Source organism: Engraulis encrasicolus, chromosome 7 (genome assembly GCF_034702125.1).
Source record: "Engraulis encrasicolus isolate BLACKSEA-1 chromosome 7, IST_EnEncr_1.0, whole genome shotgun sequence".
Classification (NCBI taxonomy): domain Eukaryota; kingdom Metazoa; phylum Chordata; class Actinopteri; order Clupeiformes; family Engraulidae; genus Engraulis; species Engraulis encrasicolus.
The window spans coordinates 2724045-2743204 of record NC_085863.1 but is presented as its reverse complement, the minus strand read 5'-3'; the positions used below and the strand labels follow the sequence as shown (position 1 = coordinate 2743204).

Here is a 19160-nt window from a genome sequence, read left to right as displayed (position 1 = left end):
CCCACAACACTGATATTTGAATAAATACTCTGGTTGTGGAAAAACACATAATAAGTAATATTGCTGACCGGCGTCCCTGGGCCTAAGGTCACCCCAAACGACCTTACATCATTCCTGAGTTATAAAAAGAGGATGATCACAGAGTCTAAGTCCCAGACACTGCTGCTGCTATACACCTACTGTACGTCTACCATCAGTATTGCTACTACAGTGACAGACAGGCTGTTCTTACTCTTAAAGGTAAGATTAGTCTTGCAATATGAAATACAGGATTTGTATAGAAAATAAATATTAAAAACTTTATTTACGTCATTTTGATTGGTGTGTGAATGCTCTAGGGTAGGTTCATGAACTGCTTCGAGTTGGGAGGTCAACACTTTCAAGATGGCTGAATTCAAGATGGCCGAATTATTGTTTGGCCCATAACTACTGACCGGGTGGATGGATTTGTCCCAGATTTTGTGTGTGAATGCTCATGGGTGGGTTCATAAACTGATTAGATTTTTAAGGCCAACACTTTCAAAATGGATGAATTTTCATTTGGCCCATAACTTCTGACTGGGAGGATTGATTTGCCCCGTAACACCTTATTTTAATGGTTCACCATTTCAGTGAATCTACCATATTAAGTACAGTGTAATAACCAATGTAACAATATTTAATACCATGTAATACTAGTGTAATACCAGTGTAACAATATGCAATATCAGGTACAGTGTAATAACGAGTGTAACAGTATGCAATACCATGTAATATAGTGTAATACCAGTATAACAATATGCAATACCATGTAATACACTTACGCACAGTGAAATGGATCTCCTCCGTGTCGCTTTTGCCAAGTTGCGCAGCTGTAAGACCCAGTTTTTCGGCCTCTTGTGCCTGGTCGTCCATAAGTGCTAAAAGGGGTGACACGATAACCACCAGTGGTTTGTGCAGCAGACCCATGCGTCGCCCCACCAGCGGAGCAAGTTGGTAAATCAGGCTTTTACCATATCCGGTGGGCAATACTCCAAAAACGTCCCTTTTCTGCAGAAAAAACGTTAATGCCGTTATCTGCTGGTCTCGCAAGGTGAAATGAATATCCAAATCTTCGAGAGTCGTTGCCAAAGCTGAATCGAAAGACGCCGTCAATTCGCTAGGGGCAGCCATTGTTTACTTCTCTCTGGGACTACACACGAAGCGTCGCACACTCTGTCGTCACTAGGTAGCCCGGCCCCCGATCCCGCCCCTCACGATTTGATTGGCCGCGAACCCCGATCCAGCTTGGATCGGTTGTAGATTCAGGGTGGCTAGACTGCCCCCGGGAGCAAATTCATTTTGCGGCCACTAGGGGCGTCTAGATTTCTAGGCTAGGACATTCCCTCATTCATCCCATTTGGTATGCAGGTGTTCAAGTTAAAAATACACCAGACCTCTCGCTGGAGGAGGCGCTTCTCTCTGTCGCCCCCTCCTGGTGATCAAGATCAATTGACCATTTCTACATTCAACATTTTTTCAATAGTATGTGTCATGGCCTGCAGAATGGAAATGTCTTGCAACTGAGGACTTGTCATCATTTTTCCTTATTGACTATTTATATTCAAAAATCTTGGTTTTCATTGTTTATATTTGTTGCCCCACACATAACACGACTAGGGCATGCCAATAAATTCACAGCGAAAGTGGATAGACAAGTGAATCTGCCCATTTTTCATGTGTAAATGAGTGAGATAGAGAGTGGAAGGGTGGGATTTGAACAGGCAACCCTCTGATCTAAAGCCCTCCTCCTTAACCACTAGGCCACAGCTGCCACATAAAGTACAGTAGGGGAGGGCGGGGTAATGTGAGACGTTTTTTTGCATGAACTGCCCTCTCTAGCCAAGCTGAAATAATATTGCTGTAACATGTCCACATTTTCCACTAATTCAGGATGTTACCCAACTATGGAAATGATCAGAATATCTTCATGAAAAAGGACCATGAAAATATAATTGTTTCTAAAAAAGTGGTCAAGTGTCTCACTTTACCCCGGAGACGGGGTGAACTGAGACAAACCAGAGAAATTCCTGGGGTAAAGTGAACCACCACAGTTTAAGATGATAAACTTACTTTTCTACTTAAAAACAACATGTTTACATCCCAACAGCTAGATTAATAACCACACATTCCAAATCCAATATTGTAGGGGCTGGTAAGACACTTTTTTCCATTGGTGACCTCAGTGGCTACACGCCCAGGTTGTCTTCCTGGTGTAATTACTTGACTTCATAGCTTTCCTACAATCAGGGTTGGATTAATATGGCCCGGCAAACGCTGCAGGTTGCTGTGGGCCTCCCTAGAAGGTAAATTTCACAACAAAATTACGTAGACAGACAGTGTCATAATTGACATAGGATTTAAGGATAACATGTCTGCCGACTGTGAAGAAGAGTAATAGCAATATTTAAAACTGTGCTCAACATTACAGATTCTTTTTTCAACATTGCAGCTTATCGCAATCCTGCAGTTTTTGACTTTTGGCCAATCAGGGCCCCCCTGACAGGTGGGCCCCCCCAGGCCGCAGCCATATCAAGCCATATGCGTTAATCCGGCCCTGCTTACAATGTACTATATATGCTGTACTATATATTGTAGCGCTGAGCCCCTTGAGTGGACTGTGTGTGTGTGTTTCCCCAAAGGATACCCTCTCTGTCTATCTGTATGTGTGAATGGTGATTGTGTGTGTATCTGTGCGCGTGAATGTTGTTCCCCTCTCTCTTGTGTGTCTTCTAGAATTTTGTGTGTGCCCATCAGTTTTGGGGTGGGTTTTGATTGGGGGGAGGTGTCCGGGCGGGAATAATTAAGGATTGATAAGGGGCGGGGTGATTGATAAGGGATCGATAACGTTTGTAACGGTTAATCAGTGCTGGGAGAAACTAATTTGAGTGTAGACGTGTGCGAGTGGGTACGAGTGTTTTTAGATTAGTGAAGACTGAGTAGTGTTTATTGTTTTCTGTGGGACACCTCCTTTTGCCCGTTTTAATCTGTGAGAGAGCAGGTAATAAAGAAAACGCTACACTGTATCTGCTGCCTCCGACATCCTTTTTGAAGTGGCTACCGCTCGGCGCTACATTGGTGTCAGAAGTCCGGATTTCCCATTGCTTCAGTAGCCAAAAGGATGGACAGCCAAGAGAGTATGCCGTCGGTAAGATCCTCCCTTTTATCCAAAGATGTTGTTAGGGAAAGGCTCCGACATGAGCTGGACAACCGATGTCCTGAGGATGGAAAAGTTAGCCAGTTGGAAAATGTTAGCAGTACTAATCCATTCCTGTCAGGAAACTTTTCCCGCTGGACGCAACATTCTAACAACAAGCCTCTGACAGCTCGTGCCGCTGAGTTTACCGTTGCCCCCAGTTACCATGATGTGTCAGACCGGAAGCTGTCGAATCAAAACATCCGCCTCGCCAGCACTCCAGCAACAACCAGCCTTCCGTGCACGAATCCCTTCCTTGATTATTCCCCGATTGAAGCAGTAAACACCGTACAATGGGCAGTTACGAATCCGTTTAGAGGGGACGGTAGTAACATCCAGCACCATTCTGTCTCTTCGCCGGGGGAGGCGAAAACAGCCCGTTTTAGCGTTAGTGAGCTCCCAGAGGCTGTTCCAATCTTCGTACTTTCCGCCCTTCCCGCACTGTGTTTGGGTACGCAGGGCGGTTCCATTTCTAATCGCGGCGGTGAAGTGTACTGTAAACTACCCGGATAACGCCCTCAAACTGGCCAATTTCTGAAGTGTGCAGTTATGTACACTTTTCGCACTCAACGGCCGCCATGTTTGTTACGTAGTTTCCTCTCTGGTTGAGTGTCAGATTGGTCAAACTGCCGAATCTCTGTGATGACAGCATAGCTTTGATTCAAAAGACAATAGCCATGTGTATAAGAGAAAGGGGTAACTTTTAAAAATTGTCAACATAAGGAACAGTGTCTTCCGTGATGAATTGTATATTGGCGGTTGGTAAACTCTGATGACACGCGACAACCGTCATTTCCGTGAAGTGTATCAGACAGAACGTGAATTGGACCTGCACTTCACCCTCAAATTTAGCCGTTAAGTTGAGGGTGGAAAGTGCACTGTATCACAGTACACAGTGCAGAGTGTAGAGAATGGAACACGCTCCCAGTAGCCAACCTGCCTGTGGCTAATGCTAACTGGCTATCGGAGAGACTGACCAGTGAAACGAACGACCCTCCCAGTGCACAGTCACATCTCAGTTGTCTCACAAACGTAGCGACTACCCCTACCAACACCACAACTTTCCCTTCACACCAAAATCCCCCGGCGAGTTTCTGTAGACTTCAGAGTTTCCCTGCAGCTGAGCCAGCTAGCATGTGTGTCCCACTCCCGTCCAAACCCACTAGCATGATGGCTAGCCGTGAGATGTACCCCAATGCAGTTACTTTCCCCGTTTATCCTGAAGCCATGCAGCCCTCCCCATCACATTCAACTGCATTTCCAGTGACAGATCTTTACTGTGTAGCAGCCCCTCAGCCCCAGTTATTCACCAACCTGCATCTGTCAGACCCCCACTCTCCCCTCTCTCCTTGCACTGTCTCCCCAGTGTCTGGCCAGCACTGGGGGACATCTACATCAGTCACCCCTACCCCTTCCACACCACATGTGTAACAGAGTTGAAAATGCTGTTGAGAAATATATAGTTTTTATGAGTTTTGCCATTATTGAGCAGAATATTGTTCGTTGGAGACACCTTGTGGCACTTCGGAGAACTGCTGGTCTGTTGCGTTTTGACCCTCTGGGGTTCCCGTAGCCGAGTCAGAAAAGCGATTCCCTGGCTCGGGTAAGTTTACTATTTAATGTGCTCTGTTTTCAATTATTGTTTCCTCTTCGTAAAATGCAATGTAAACTGTCTACTTGATGTATCTCATTAATGATGTAATTGTGTACACGCTGTGGGGATATGTAGGAAATTTACTAAGTTGTTAAGGAAGTTATTTACATTTTCTATTAACCACGAGGATCTTTTGGGAGATTAGCATCTTCCTACACCTGCAGTAGATGTGTTAGCATAGTGTTCGTTTTGTGGATGAATTATGCAAGTATGCATGAGAATTCACATCATATTTACCTCTACTATGTATCACTGTATATGCATGTATTCTGGTGGCATGGTACTTTAGAATTCCGAATGTTTGATCGGTTTTCCGAACCGCAATGATTCCATGCCTGAGCATTCTGCTTGCCTCTCTCCCTCTCTGGAACTATGACGTTGCATACGGTTCTTCGTGAAATTAATGTTACTTTTATTTTTATTGTACAGATGCTGCAGTAATGCCCATTCTGATCTGTTAAGGTATGTCTCCAGTGGTGAATTGTATTTAGTTTCATTGCTGTGTTAAAATGATTGGAGTCAAAAGAAGAAAAGCGATTCCCTGGCTCGGATGCTGCAGTAATGCCCATTCTGATCTGTTAAGGAAATAAACTGCCGTCCAAAGAAAGTCCGCCTCCTGTGCCTGCTTGAGTCCGTTTCATATGCTTGCGTGCACAAGAGAAGTGTATCCCTGGGCAGATACGACGGCACTTCCTCCTACGAAGCCTTTAAAAAGAAGTTTGAACTGATGGCAAAATGTAATGGGTGGACTGAAGAGGAGAAAGTCGGACATTTAGCAGCATCCTTAGAGGGGGATGCTCTACAAATATTTTTAGATGTAGAGGGAATGCAGGTGACCCACACAGCTCAATTACATCTTGCACTGTCACGCCGGTTTGGTGATACCACATCTACCCTCTCACGCCGGCAGCAGTTCCAGGACAGAGTGCGTGGAGTGAAAGAGCCATTGGGAGTGTTCATGGCTGACTTGAGATATCTGGCCCAGTGCAGCTACCCCTCTTTTAGTGCAGAGGTCCGCAATGCTCTCACTTTAGACTCCTTCATCCGAGGCCTTACCCCAGATACCCTGCGACAGCAACTCCGCCTTATGCAGCCCTCTACCCTCTAACAGGCACTACAGCAGGCACTCTCCATTGAGGGGATTTTTAACGAAAAACCCAATACCCCCCATAAGAGTTGGAATGGCCAACCCCGCACCTTTGCTGTGTACCCCACAGAGAGAGCTGTCCTGCCACCTGCTGCTGAGCACAAAACCATGGAGCGCGATGCTGTGATTTGCTGGCGCTGTGGTGAGCGTGGCCATCTGCACCAAGACGGACACTGCCCCCCGACCGCAGGGAAACGACAACAGGCCAGAGTAGGAGACGCCTCTGGCCTAGGTGGTACAGAGTCTCCCCTTAGAGTTTCCCCCTCCCCTCCATGCCCGGTAGAGTGCTGTCGGGTGCCAGTTACTGTAGATGGACATCCCATTATGGCCTTGATTGACACTGGCTCCACTGTCACCATAGTTCACCCAGCACTGTTAGTCAACCTAGACATTCAGCCCAGTCATGTCCCCTTAACCACTGTCACCGGTGAGCAAGCCCCAATGGTTGGTCGATGCGAGGTCGAAATTCAGATTGCCAGTTGTGCGGTGCTGTTCACTGTCTGTATCGCTGACATGCCTGAGCGATGCCTGCTGGGGATGGATTTCCTGCATGAAGGGGCCGCTGTCATTGACCTGAACAGCACATGTCTCCAGCTCTCTGGATTGCCTGCAGTGCCCCTGTCTTTTAGCCCCACACCTCTGCTGCCATCCCGCCATCATGTCGGCTTACTCCACGTCGCCGACCAGCAGCCGACGACAGTGACCCCCGTAACCCCTCCAGTGCATCCTTCTCCAAACCAGCAGCCCTCCGTGACAGTGAACCCGAAAGCCGTCACGCCGGCCAGCAGTGTGCCCATGCTGAAACAGGTGGTGCAGCAGTTGTGGCGGGACAATAGCGAGGGCTTGGATGAGTCACAGAAGCTGAAGCTGTGGGCTGTCCTGGAGCGCCACCACTCTGCCTTCGCTGCCTCCCCAAGTGATGTCGGGCTGACCCAGCTAGTGCAGCACCACATTAACACTGGTGATGCCAAGCCGATTCGCCAGTGTGCACCACGCCTAGCCTATGCCCGGAGGCTGACTGCAGAACAGTGCCTGCAAGAGATGAAGGAGGCAGACGTTATTGAGCCCTCGGAGAGCCCCTGGACTTCCCCGGTCGTCCTCGTCCCCAAGAAAGATGGCAAGTGGAGGTTCTGCCCCGATTTCAGAAGGGTCAACGAGGTCACCGTCAAGGACTCCTACCCCCTGCCCCGGATAGATGAGTCCCTCGACCTGCAGTCAGGCTACTGGCAGGTGCCCCTGAGCGATGACGCCAAACCCAAGACTGCCTTTACCACCGGCTCTGGGCTATGGCAATTCAAGACCAATTTGTCTGTGTAATGCTCCGGCCACCTTCGAGCGTCTGATGGAGCGAGTGTTGCAGGGGGTGCCGAAAGAAGGATCTTCTGGTCCATGGGAAGGACTTCGAGTCAGCGCTTCACAATCTCGACCTGGTCATCTCCCGGATAGCTGAAGCTGGCCTCAAGCTGCACCCGGACAAGTGCAAGCTCATGCAGCAAACTGTCACCTTCCTTGGACATCAGGTGAGCGCAGAGGGTGTCGCCACGGAGGGCAGGAAGACAGAGGCTGTGCGTGACTGTCCCACCCCCTGCAGCTTAACACAGTTGAGGTCTTTCCTTGGGCTTGCCTCGTACTACCGAAAGTTTGTCACAGGCTTCGCTACTCTGGCTGCCCCACTCCATCAGCTGTCGCGGAAGGAACAACGTTTTCACTGGGGCCCTGAACAACAGCAGGCTTTCGATGCGCTGAAACAGGTCCTCTGCAATGCCCCCATCCTCGCTGCCCCAGACCCAAAGCTCCCCTTCATCCTAGACACCGATGCCAGTAATGTGGGCCTGGGCGCAGTCCTCTCACAAGAGACAGCAGAGGGGGAAAGAGTGATTGAGTATTACAGTAGAACATTCAACCGGGCAGAGCGCAACTACTGTGTTACTCGAAGAGAACTGCTGGCTGTTGTGGAGGCTGTGCGGCATTTCAGGCACTACCTGTGTGGCCTCCCATTTGTGGTACGCACCGATCACGCTTCCCTGCGCTGACTGCTGTCTTTCCGAGAGCCTGAGGGACAGTGTCAAGTTGTCGGTTTAGTTTTGATTTGCTGGTTGGTTTTTCAGTTTTTGCTTGTTTCAAGCTTTTTGGTTTGGCTGACCCCTGTGCTGTTTTCCCCAACTAGAAAAGGATGACATCTGGTTGAGGTGTAAGGTGCAGGATTCCACTCAGAGGGATTTGACAAGACAACAGTTTTTCCTTTTCGATTTCCTCTTTTTTTTTTTCTTTTTATTAAAGTTCAGTGATTATTCTCCAGTTGAGAGAAACAGATTTGGTTCAAGGAAACAATCAGGGCTTGTAGGTCTGCCTTTCCCCTAGGTAAAAAACCTAGAGGGAGACGTACAGACAGATAACAGAAAATGGAAACAGAAATTAGTCACGGGTAATAAATGTGCAAAATGTTTGTGCAAATGCAAGCAATGTGCAAATATGCTGTTAATAAATAACTTATCAAAAATAAATAATTTATCAAAATAGACTTTGCAACATTACAACCCAGACTATAAATATATGCCATACTGATTTTAAGACAGTTATAAATAAGATTAACCAAAAATAAATACATTCAATTTTTATCCATAAGTTACCCCACTATAAACTGCCAAATGCACGCAAGTCTCGGAGCCAAGCCGTTTCCGAATCAAACACCAAAGTCACAGACATTACTTGTGCCCAGTCTATTTAGTTTACAATCACAAAGATTTGCAACAGTGGAAGTGAAAGAATCACTACATATTTACGTCAACAATCAAGCCTGGAACACAACATTATGGCTTGCTACAAACGCTACCAAGAAAGTAATAAAACAGCGCTTACCGGCTTCCCCTCAACTTTCAGATGTCTTTTGCACAGTGGTTCGCAAGTTTTGAGCAAGCAAACCAACCTGCGTGTGCATTCCAGGCTGTGTCTTTTCACACTGAATCTTCCCCCATTGATTGTGCACCTGTGCTCAAGTTTTGCCACGGAAACCAAATTACTTGAACCGCGGACAGCTGTCGCTGATCAGCCGCCTCACGCTTCAACTAATTAGGCTGCCTCACGTTCCTCAACCAGCCAATCGGCGATTATCATGCGCCAACACCCTTTTTTTCCCTGTTGTTTTTTCCCAATGTTTTTTCCCAGTGAAATTAAGAATTAAAATTTAAAACAAACCGCCGCAGACCTAGTCTGACGCGACAGACAGATAGCCCGCTGAATTGAACAGCTACAGGTGTTCCCGTTCTCCATACAGCAAAGGAAAGGGGAGAGCCACAAATACGCAGACAGCTTGTCCAGACGTAGCTGCCCACCATCCTGCCCACAGTGTGCACGGCTCTCCAGCGGTGAAGAGGGCATGATAGCCGAAGACCTGGGGGAGGAACCACCCACAGTTGAGTGCAGAGCCATCCTGCCTGACTCCAACCTAACCTGGGCTGCAGAACAACGGAGGGATCCAGAGCTCCTCGTTGTTATAGGCTGGCTGGAGTCGGGGCGACGGCCACCCTGGGAGGATGCGGCTGCACATGGCCTCACAGTGCGGGCTCTCTGGTCCATGCAAGACGGGCTGACTCTGCAGGCTGGTGTGCTGAAGAGGCGCTTTGTGGAGCCGGAGACAGGACGAGCATGGTGGCAGACTGTAGTCCCCAAGTCCTGCCATGGTGTGGGACACTTTGGAGTGAAGAAGACCCTTAAGCGTGTGCGGCAGGAGTTTTATTGGAGCACTTGCCGGAGAGATGTGGAGTCCTACTGCCGCAGATGTGACCCCTGCACCGCCCGCAAAGGCCCAACAGGGCGCTCCCATGCCCCACTGCAGCAGAGAATGGTGGGGTGTCCCATGGACCGGGTCGCTGTGGATGTGCTGGGACCCTTCCCAAAAACACCCAGGGGAAACCAGTACGTCCTGGTCGCAGTGGATTATTTCACCAAGTGGCCAGAGGCGTATGCGTTGCCAAACCAGGAGGGCAGTACCTGTGCAGAAGCGCTCCTGCAGGGCATGTTTGCGCGCTTTGGAATGCCCAGTGAAATCCACAGCGACCAGGGGCGAAACTTTGAATCCCGTGTCTTCTCTGACTTTTGCGAGCAGATGGGAATCAGGAAGACCAGAACCACCCCTCTCCACCCACAGAGTGATGGGCTTGTGGAGCGTTACAACCGCACTCTCGCCACTCAGCTAGCCTTGTGCGTGCAGCAGGACCAAAAAGACTGGGATCTCCAACTTCCCCTTGTCCTGCTGGCAAGCCGCAGCGCTGTGCAAGAAACAACAGGATGCACGCCTGCGCTGCATGGCCAGCCATCATCCCCCGCCGTGTCCCCGCCAGTGCCTGATGTCCGCCAGAGGGACCATCGGCGACGGCGCCAACCCAGTGACCAGGAGGACCAGCCGTCACACCCTGCTGCGTCCCCGTCCGTGCCGGTCGTCCATCGGAGAGAGCGGGGAACCCATAAAAGGCGCCGGTCCAGCCGTCAGCCCCTGGCACCAGCAGATACCCTGACGACACTCCTGGGCGCTGTTCTCCCTCCAGCTCCACCACAGTCACAGGGTCCAGCGCCACAGTATAACCTGATCTGCGTCTGCGCCAGTGATGACCTCTTTCCTCGGGGCGAGGAAACTTAAAGGGGGGGCAGCGTAGCACCGAGCTCCTTGAGTGGACTGTGTGTGTGTGTTTCCCCAAAGGATACCCTCTCTGTCTATCTGTATGTGTGAATGGTGATTGTGTGTGTATCTGTGTGCGTGGATGTTGTTCCCCACTCCCTTGTGTGTCTTCTAGAATTTTGTGTGTGCCAATCAGTTTTGGGGTGGGTTTTGATTGGGGGGAGGTGTCCGGGCGGGAATAATTAAGGATTGATAAGGGGCGGGGTGATTGATAAGGGATCGATAACGTTTGTAACGGTTAATCAGAGCTGAGAGAAACTAATTTGAGTGTAGACGTGTGCGAGTGGGTACGAGTGTTTTTAGATTAGTGAAGACTGAGTAGTGTTTATTGTTTTCTGTGGGACACCTCCTTTTGCCCGTTTTAATCTGTGAGAGAGCAGGTAATAAAGAAAACGCTACACTGTATCTGCTGAATCCGACATCCTTTTTGAAGTGGTTACCGCTCGGCGCTACAATATCATATTATATCACGGCAGTCTGGAATCTCCCATTGTGACGCACTAAATTGGGTGTTGATTAACTGTCTATAGACGCACACCTGAAGTAGTCCCACTATTAGGTCACTTTTCTGACCACATAACTCCAGTATATCAATGCGCCAAGGCACGCACGTTCATAAATTACACACAAAAAAGTTGCAAGCATTACGCGCTGAATTGACACATGTCGCATCGCGCGCCTGGAAACACCAGCAATGTATAGTGAATCTGGAACAAAAATCTTAGTAGGCCTAATCAAATTTCAAACATGTTAATTTCTCCCAACTGACCATCTCTCTGTCAACTTCGTGATAGAGAGAGAGAGAGAGAGAGAGAGAGAGAGAGAGAGAGAGAGAGAGAGAGAGAGAGAGAGAGAGAGAGAGAGATATTCCCTGCGCAAAGGGACGCCCATTTCACGTGGGCGTTTCTTCCCCACGAGAGGAGATGTTTCCTGTGGTTGTAGCGTTTATCAGTTGAGAGAGTAGCGTAACTTGTGAAAAGTGTGGGATATTTTCGGATCAATAGGCCTAACTATGGTAACGCAGTGGAAAATAAATCAAGGGTAGTTTCCTATGGGAGGAGACCAGATTGACGAGGTGCCTGTTTTGATAAAGTTAATGGCGAGGCGAGGCATTTAGAATGTCGCCAAGATACGCGGGTATTTTTTTTAATCTATTGAGATCTGTAAATTTGTAGGAATCATGCCAACTGCAGCATAATCTTCTGGGCAAGTCAGACGCGAACATATATCGGATGGGTAGAACATTGAAGCGACTGACTTGACAACCAAATGCGACAATTAACGACTGGCTCTTGACTTGACAACCGAATGCGATAGAACTAACGACGGTGTCTTGGCCATAGCAACCTTCAATTTAGAATTAGTAACGGCAGTTCGCCAGAAAGTTATGAAAAGAACCTTCTTGTGGTGGAAGGAAGTAGTTATACAGAAAAAAAAAATGTTTAAGCCATTAAAGCATCGAAATAATTCCTCAAATAAATTTCAGACAGTGTGGCAATCGTAGTATAAACAGGGTAATTGACTTCACGGTTTGCGTATAACAGGAAACTCCGCTTCGCGTCGTGGCCGCATCACCACATAGGTGTGCATTATTTTTCCTGTTATACGCACACCGTGTCGTCAATTATCCCTTACCTAGGCCTATGCAATGTTATGTCAGGAATTCAGACAGACTATTAGGCCAGTCAATCTAGCTCTAAAAAGGCCCGAACCCGGGACAAATTGCAAATTGCAATAGTAATGGTTCCTACTTTTAAGTGATCCTTAAACCCCCTTGTATCACATATTAAACAACTAGTCAAGTCAAGTCAAGTCAAGTCAAGTAGGTTTTATTGTCAATTTCTTTACATGCACTGGTCATACAAAGAATTTGAAATTACATTTCTTGCTTTCCCATACAGACATAGACTAATCTAGGTAAGGACATAGACAGTATAGACATAGACAGTACTTATACATGGACTTAAGACAGTATGGACATAGACAGTGCTCATACAGACATTTAAAGTGCAAGACTGGACAACAGAAGACTTGTAGAGGACATACATTAAGAGGTATTTGTTGTGCTTTTGTGCTTTTCCTAAAAAAAGTCCTTTATAGCGTTCTGACATGGTAATAGTAGCATTTTGAAGAAAAATAAATATTAAAAAGGTCTGTCAAGTACACCAGCAGCAGTGTGTGTGTGTGTGTGTGTGTGTGTGTGTGTGTGTGTGTGTGTGTATGTGTGTGTATGTGTTTAGTGCAGGTAGAAGGTGCGGTGTGCGTCTTGTGTGTGTGTTCGTGTGTCTGTGTGTGTGTGTGTGTGTGTGTGTGTGTGTGTGTGTGTGTGTGTCAGCTACAGCTTTATATTGAGTGGAACATACTATTTTTCAAGGTCAAAGTTGGCAGATTTCCCATTAATTTCTTCATATACCGTAATAGGGAGATGTAGCGAAGGGGAGTAGAGTTGCCCAGCTGGGACTCGAACCCGGACCTTCTGGGGTAGTAAACGGGGGCTCTGGTGTAGCGGTCAGAGCCCCGGTTTACTACCCCAGAAGGTCTGGGTTTGAGTCCCAGCTGGGCAACTCTACTCCCCTTCGCTACAGGAGACAATATCTGAGCTACAAGGTGAATAGGGTAAAATTTTAAACTATGACATATTCATTTGAAACTTTCACAGTTGGTAACTCACATTCAGACAAACAGTTTTTGTATTAAAAGTTTTCTGAAAAATGATAATGAAATATGTAAATGAGGTCATATGTACTGAAGCAGACCAAGCATAATACAAATTGCAAAAGTAATGGTTCATACATTATAGTGATCCTTCAACCCCTCTGCATCACATATTGAAAATCTACTTTCATCAATTCAGTGGAAAATACTTTTCCCAAGGTCAAAAGTATCCGATTTTACCCACTTAATGACAAATGCATTGGAAATCTGCTACTTCTGACCTTCAAAAAAGTATGTTCCACTAAAGTGATGAAGGTAGATTTTTCATATGTGATGTTGTGGTAATTTTCGGTGATGCAACGGAATAAAAAACAATATAAAACTAATAAAAAATAGTTGTTTGTGTCACACAGGGAAGATGGGTCAACCAGCCCAGCGTGTCACAGGCCTGTATGCATGCATGCAGGCCGGTGGGAAGCTGAGCACGTAGGCCTGTGAGAAACACACCAAGACACTCTTCTCAGGCCTTAGATTTTGCTTTCCGTAGAAGAGAAAAGAGGAAGTTTCCGTAGGAGAGAAAATCAAGCCATGGTTTTTAACATAGGGTGCATTCACTTTTGAGAGGGTCTTTTCACGGGCCTTTTGGGGTGGGGGGTGGGGGGTGTATTCACGCAGTGTAAATGCAAAATGGCAAAACAATGAGTACAGTAGGACATTGGCCCATGGAGAAACTATAGGCCTACGACTACATTTCAGCCATTTATATTTTGAGAAATAATACACATGCAGGGGTCTATGTAGTGAAAAAAATAATAAAACAAAATAGGAGCAGAGATAAGAATTTAAGATTGCTGTGAAATTGTTAACGCATAAACAAAAAGGGTCTAAGAGGGTAGGCTATGCCTTTTCCCCACACACACATAGGCGTACACATTCTACATGACGGGTGCTGGTCACAGGGCCAGTTTTTCAAAATTCCTCCCATTAAAAGGGCTGAACAACATATTACACATTTATGTCTATATTCACATTCATTACACATTCATTTCAATATGCAGCCCGATGTCTCCTCTGCCTTGTCAATGAAGGCCTGTCACCAGACTCATTACAACTGTAAAACAAAGCTGGAGTGTTAGTAAACTCATCCCAACTGTCCCTTCTCGGAAGGTTTTTTTTTTTATTGCTCCCAAACCCAAGTTAACTACAACAACTTGACAAGGCTTTTGATCCCTCTCTCTTTCAAGCACTTGTGGTTTTTCTCTATAGGATGTATTTACTCCAGGAGGAAAATGCGAAGGAAATCGTAATTGAAATCGCTTTTAACAAACACGGAAATCGTAAAAAATAAATAAAAAAAAAAAAAAAAAAAAAATATTATATATATATATAGTCAGTGTCAGTGTTTCCCCAATGTATGGGAAACACTGACACTGATAGTTGAATAAATATTCGGGTTGTGGAAAAAACACATAATATTCAATATTGCTGACTGGTGTCCTTGGGCCTAAGGTCACCCCAAACCAGTTTACATAATTCCGGACTTATAAAAAGGGGGTGATCACAGAGTCTAAGTCCCAGACACTGCTGCTGCTATACACCTACTGTAGGACTATATCAGTATTGCTGCTACAGACACCAGTGACAGACAGGCCATTCTTACTCTTAAACGGTAAGATCAATGTTTCTTACACTTGGCAGTTGTAAAATATGAATAACAAGGTTTGTATAGAAATATTGAAAACTTTTATTTTTAAAAGTATTTGTTAAGTTTTGTTAAAGTTTTTCTGTATAATTGCCCTTTGAGAGTTAAGGAGTTAGATGGCTGAGTCTGGTTGAGAGAGAGAGAAACAGAGAGAGACAGAGAGGGAGAGAGAGAGATAGAGAGAGAGAGAGAGAGAGAGAGAGAGAGAGAGAGAGAGATTAAATCTGCCTTTTTGATTTCCATACACACATCGTGGGTCATGCCTGTGCCTGATGTACTGTATATTTATCTATCTGTGTGACATGCAATTGTGGACAATTAAAGTGTGTGCGTGCCTGTGTGTGTGTGTGTTTGTGTGTGTGTGTGTGTGTGTGTGTGTGTGTGTGTGTGTGTGTGTGTGTGTGTGTGTGTGTGTGTGTGTGTGTGTGTGTGTGTGTGTGTGTGTGTGTGTGTGTACGCGTCCACGCGTGCGTACGTGCGTGCATGCCTGTGTGTAAAATGGAATGCTTAGCTTAACCTCCACTAAATACTTTGCCATTTCAGTCAGCAGGTCAGTAATTACTCTTTCCACAGTGTGAGATACTCAGAATCTGTTGAATGTTTTATTTTACAGTGACTTGGAAGATGAGGGCTGCCATCTCACTGCTGGTGCTGCTGCTCTCCATGTGTGGAGCTCAGACTCTAAGCTCCCAGACTGATGTCCAGACAGAGAGCCAGGGCACTGGGGCTGCTGCTGCTGCTGCTGCTGAAGTCTCTACCCAGCTGGACGTCTCTGCTGAGCTGAAGGAACTCAGAGACATGGTGGTGGAGCTGACGACAACGGTAAGATACACCCAGGATGAGGTCAATGATATTGCCATCTAGGGCTGCACAATTCATCGAAAAATAATCAAAATCGTGATAAATTAGTGAAATCGATCTCATGATTTTAATCGTGATTTAATCGTGGCAATAGTGACCTACTTTTGAGAGCGTCCTTGAACCCAGAACATACTGACAGGCTGGTGTTTCTGGCCTGAAATCTGTCCACATATGTTTCATGCTATTTCCTTTACATAATTATTACAATTCATTTTATTTTGCTCCTCCCGTATGTAATTCATTCATTCTCATGTTTCATCTTGTTATAATTTTCAAAAAAATCTGCAAAAATCAATAATCGTGATTAATAATCGTGATTATGATTTTGACCAAAATAATCGTGATTGTGATTTTTTCCATAATCGTGCAGCCCTAGTGCCATCTACCGCTAAATGATACTCTACTCTCTACTCTACTCTAATAAGGTAAATGATATTGCTATCTCTACTGCTAATTGATACTTTACTCTCTACTTATGCTTTTAGTCATTGTAGTCACTTCATTCTCAAACCTGTTGCTGATATGTGCCTGTGTACCTCCAGGATTTGCCAAAAGTCTTATAGTTTATGTATTGTACTAGACAGTAGTTTTATGTTAGTTTTACATTTACACTACAGGTTATTGGTTACAGTCCCTGGAGCAGTGTGGAGTTGGGTTCCTTGCTCAAGGGCACCATGGAGTGCAATAGGGATGGGAAGGGTGGGATAAGAACCTAGAACCCTCTGATTTAAAGCCCATCTCCTTATCCACTAGGGGGCCATGGCCAATGTTCCCTCAAATTTTTTCGGTGCCTGAGCAAATGCACTATATCACTGAGCAGAGCCAATGACCTCAGTGAGCGGGTCGGGCTCTAGGAGATCTAGGAGTAAGAACTTCTTCTATCCATTATACAGAGATGGATACAGACATGGGCAGTCATGGGTGAGCGGTTAGGGCGTCAGACTTGCATCCCAGCGGTTGCCGGTTCGACTCCCGACCCGCCAGGTTGGTGGGGGGAGTAATCAACCAGTGCTCTCCCCCATCCTCCTCCATGACTGAGGTACCCTGAGCATGGTACCGTCCCACCGCACTGCTCCCCATGGGGCGCCACTGAGGGTTGCCCCCTTGCACGGGTGAGGCATAAATGCAATTTTGTTGTGTGCAGTGTTCACTTGTGTGCTGTGGAGTGCTGTGTCACAATGACAAATGGGAGTTGGAGTTTTTGGAGTGGAATTGGATTTAGGCTTCTTAACACAACCGAACGCCGTAGATTGGGCTGCGAGTGACAGCTGTTACAACGGTGTCTGGTCACTGAATGTTTTTAAGATTCTACCGACAGTATTCAAAGCGCGGCAGATCCGCGTCCTGTCTGATCGCTATTAAAAAAGCAGCTGGAGGCGCAATGCTGATTGTAAGCAGAAATCCGCGTCTAGTGTGATCGCTTAAACTGCTGCAAGATAGATGTTTCATATCTAAAGAATGTGTTTTATTTCGATTGGATGTTATAAAGCTACAATGACTGGAAATTTCGGCCTACAATCAACTGTGTCTCCACACAAATTTGCCGCCTTGTTTTACCTGGGCTGCATGGATTTGCTCTGCGTGGAGAACGTGAGAGCAGTTTAGAGGGAACATTGGCCATCGATTCCCTTTTTTTTTTTTGTACCACATGTGCAGCCGTGGTGTAATGGGGACTCTAGATCACAGGGTTGCAGGTTCAAATCCCACCCTTACCAATCCCTTCCTCCCTCCACCACTGAAGTCCCCTTGAGCCACCTATCCCCACATTGCTCCAGGCACTGTAACTAATACCCTGTTGATATCTGCAAGATGCTTAACATAAAAAAGTCAGCTAAGTGCAATGTAATGTAATTTCTTCTGTTTATTTTGTGTGCATTTTACGGAAGCCTTAAATGTCTTTATAATGGCAATAAAGACATTCTATTCTATTCTACTCTATTCTACTCTATTCTACTCTACTCTACTCTATTCTAGGTTAAGGTATTGGAGGCTGAAAATGAAGCAATGAAGACCAGACTGGCTGCCAGTGAAACTGAAGTCACACACCTGAAAACGGCAAATGGGGAACTCAAGACCAGACTGGATGTCACTCAACCTGAAGTCACACACCTGAAGTTGGCAAGCGAAGACGCTCTGGCTGAACTAGAGAAGCACGAGCAGGAGCTGGCTGTTCTGAAGACCAGGATGGTTGCTAGTGAGTCTGAAGTGGAGAGTCTGAAGAAGGAAAATGGAGAACTCAAAACCAGCATGGCTTCTAGTGAATCCGAAGTCAAGGCCCTGAAGAACGACAGTGCAGCACATGAGCAGGAGTTGCCTGCTCTGAAGACCAGACTGGCTGCTAGTGAAACTGGGATCGATGAACTGAAGGTGGGAAATGCAGCACAAGAGGCAGAGCTGACAGCAGTGAAGACCAGACTGGCAACCACTGAGACTGAAGTCAAGGATCTGAAGACCAGACTGGCAGCCACTGAGACCGAAGTGGAGAATCTGGAGAATGAGATCAGAGCAGTACCCAAGGTGGCCTTCTCAGCAGGTTTGACTAACTCAGGATACATAGAGTCTGGGAGTAACAACCTGAACTTGGTCTTCAGTAGAGTCATCACCAATGTAGGAGAGGCCTACAGCAGCACAACTGGCTTCTTCACAGCTCCAGTCAGGGGGGCCTACTACTTCAGGTTCACTGTTATGGAAAAAATGAACTCACATTCCATGGTTATCAGGATGAATAAGAATGGAGAGCAGCTCATGAGGCTGTGGGAGTATGACACTGATGGACAGAACACCCATCTGTCCAGTGGCCTGACTCTGCAGCTGGAGAAGGGAGATGCAGTAAACATGGTGCTACCAGCAGGCTACAGGCTCTTTGATAGTTGTTATAACCACAGCACCTTCAGTGGCTTCCTGCTCTTCCCTCTCTGAACGCCAAAAGATCACCATGACCACTCACCAATCATTTTGGAAATTATGTAATTGAGATATGATGGATATAAATCGCTATCATGATAAAATAAACGTCTCTTTAGTTTAACTGCATATCTGTCGGGTTGTCATTACACACCAATACACCAATACACCAATAGTAAGACTTCTGTGATCAGTGACATGTTGCCTGCTATCGATTACATACATGTACAGTACAGGACTGAGCAGCAATAGAGAAGTAGACCCAGAAGTAGAAGGTTGGTGATCATGAATTAAGTAAACTCTGTGTGTGTGCATGTGTGCCTGTACGTGTGAGTGTATATGCGTGCA

The 19160-nt window shown here is 46.3% G+C and overlaps 1 protein-coding gene across 1 annotated transcript in view; it reads left to right on the top strand.

The window, feature by feature from the left end:
• The first annotated feature begins 15703 nt into the window (after positions 1-15703).
• casr (calcium-sensing receptor) overlaps positions 15704-19160 on the top strand; it is a 45494-nt gene continuing 42037 nt past the window's right edge. The window contains exons 1-2 of the mRNA XM_063204172.1: positions 15704-15869; positions 17883-18515. Coding sequence (XP_063060242.1) covers positions 15711-15869; positions 17883-18515 — 792 coding nt within the window. The 5' untranslated portion in view covers positions 15704-15710. The remainder of the gene's footprint in view (positions 15870-17882; positions 18516-19160) is intronic.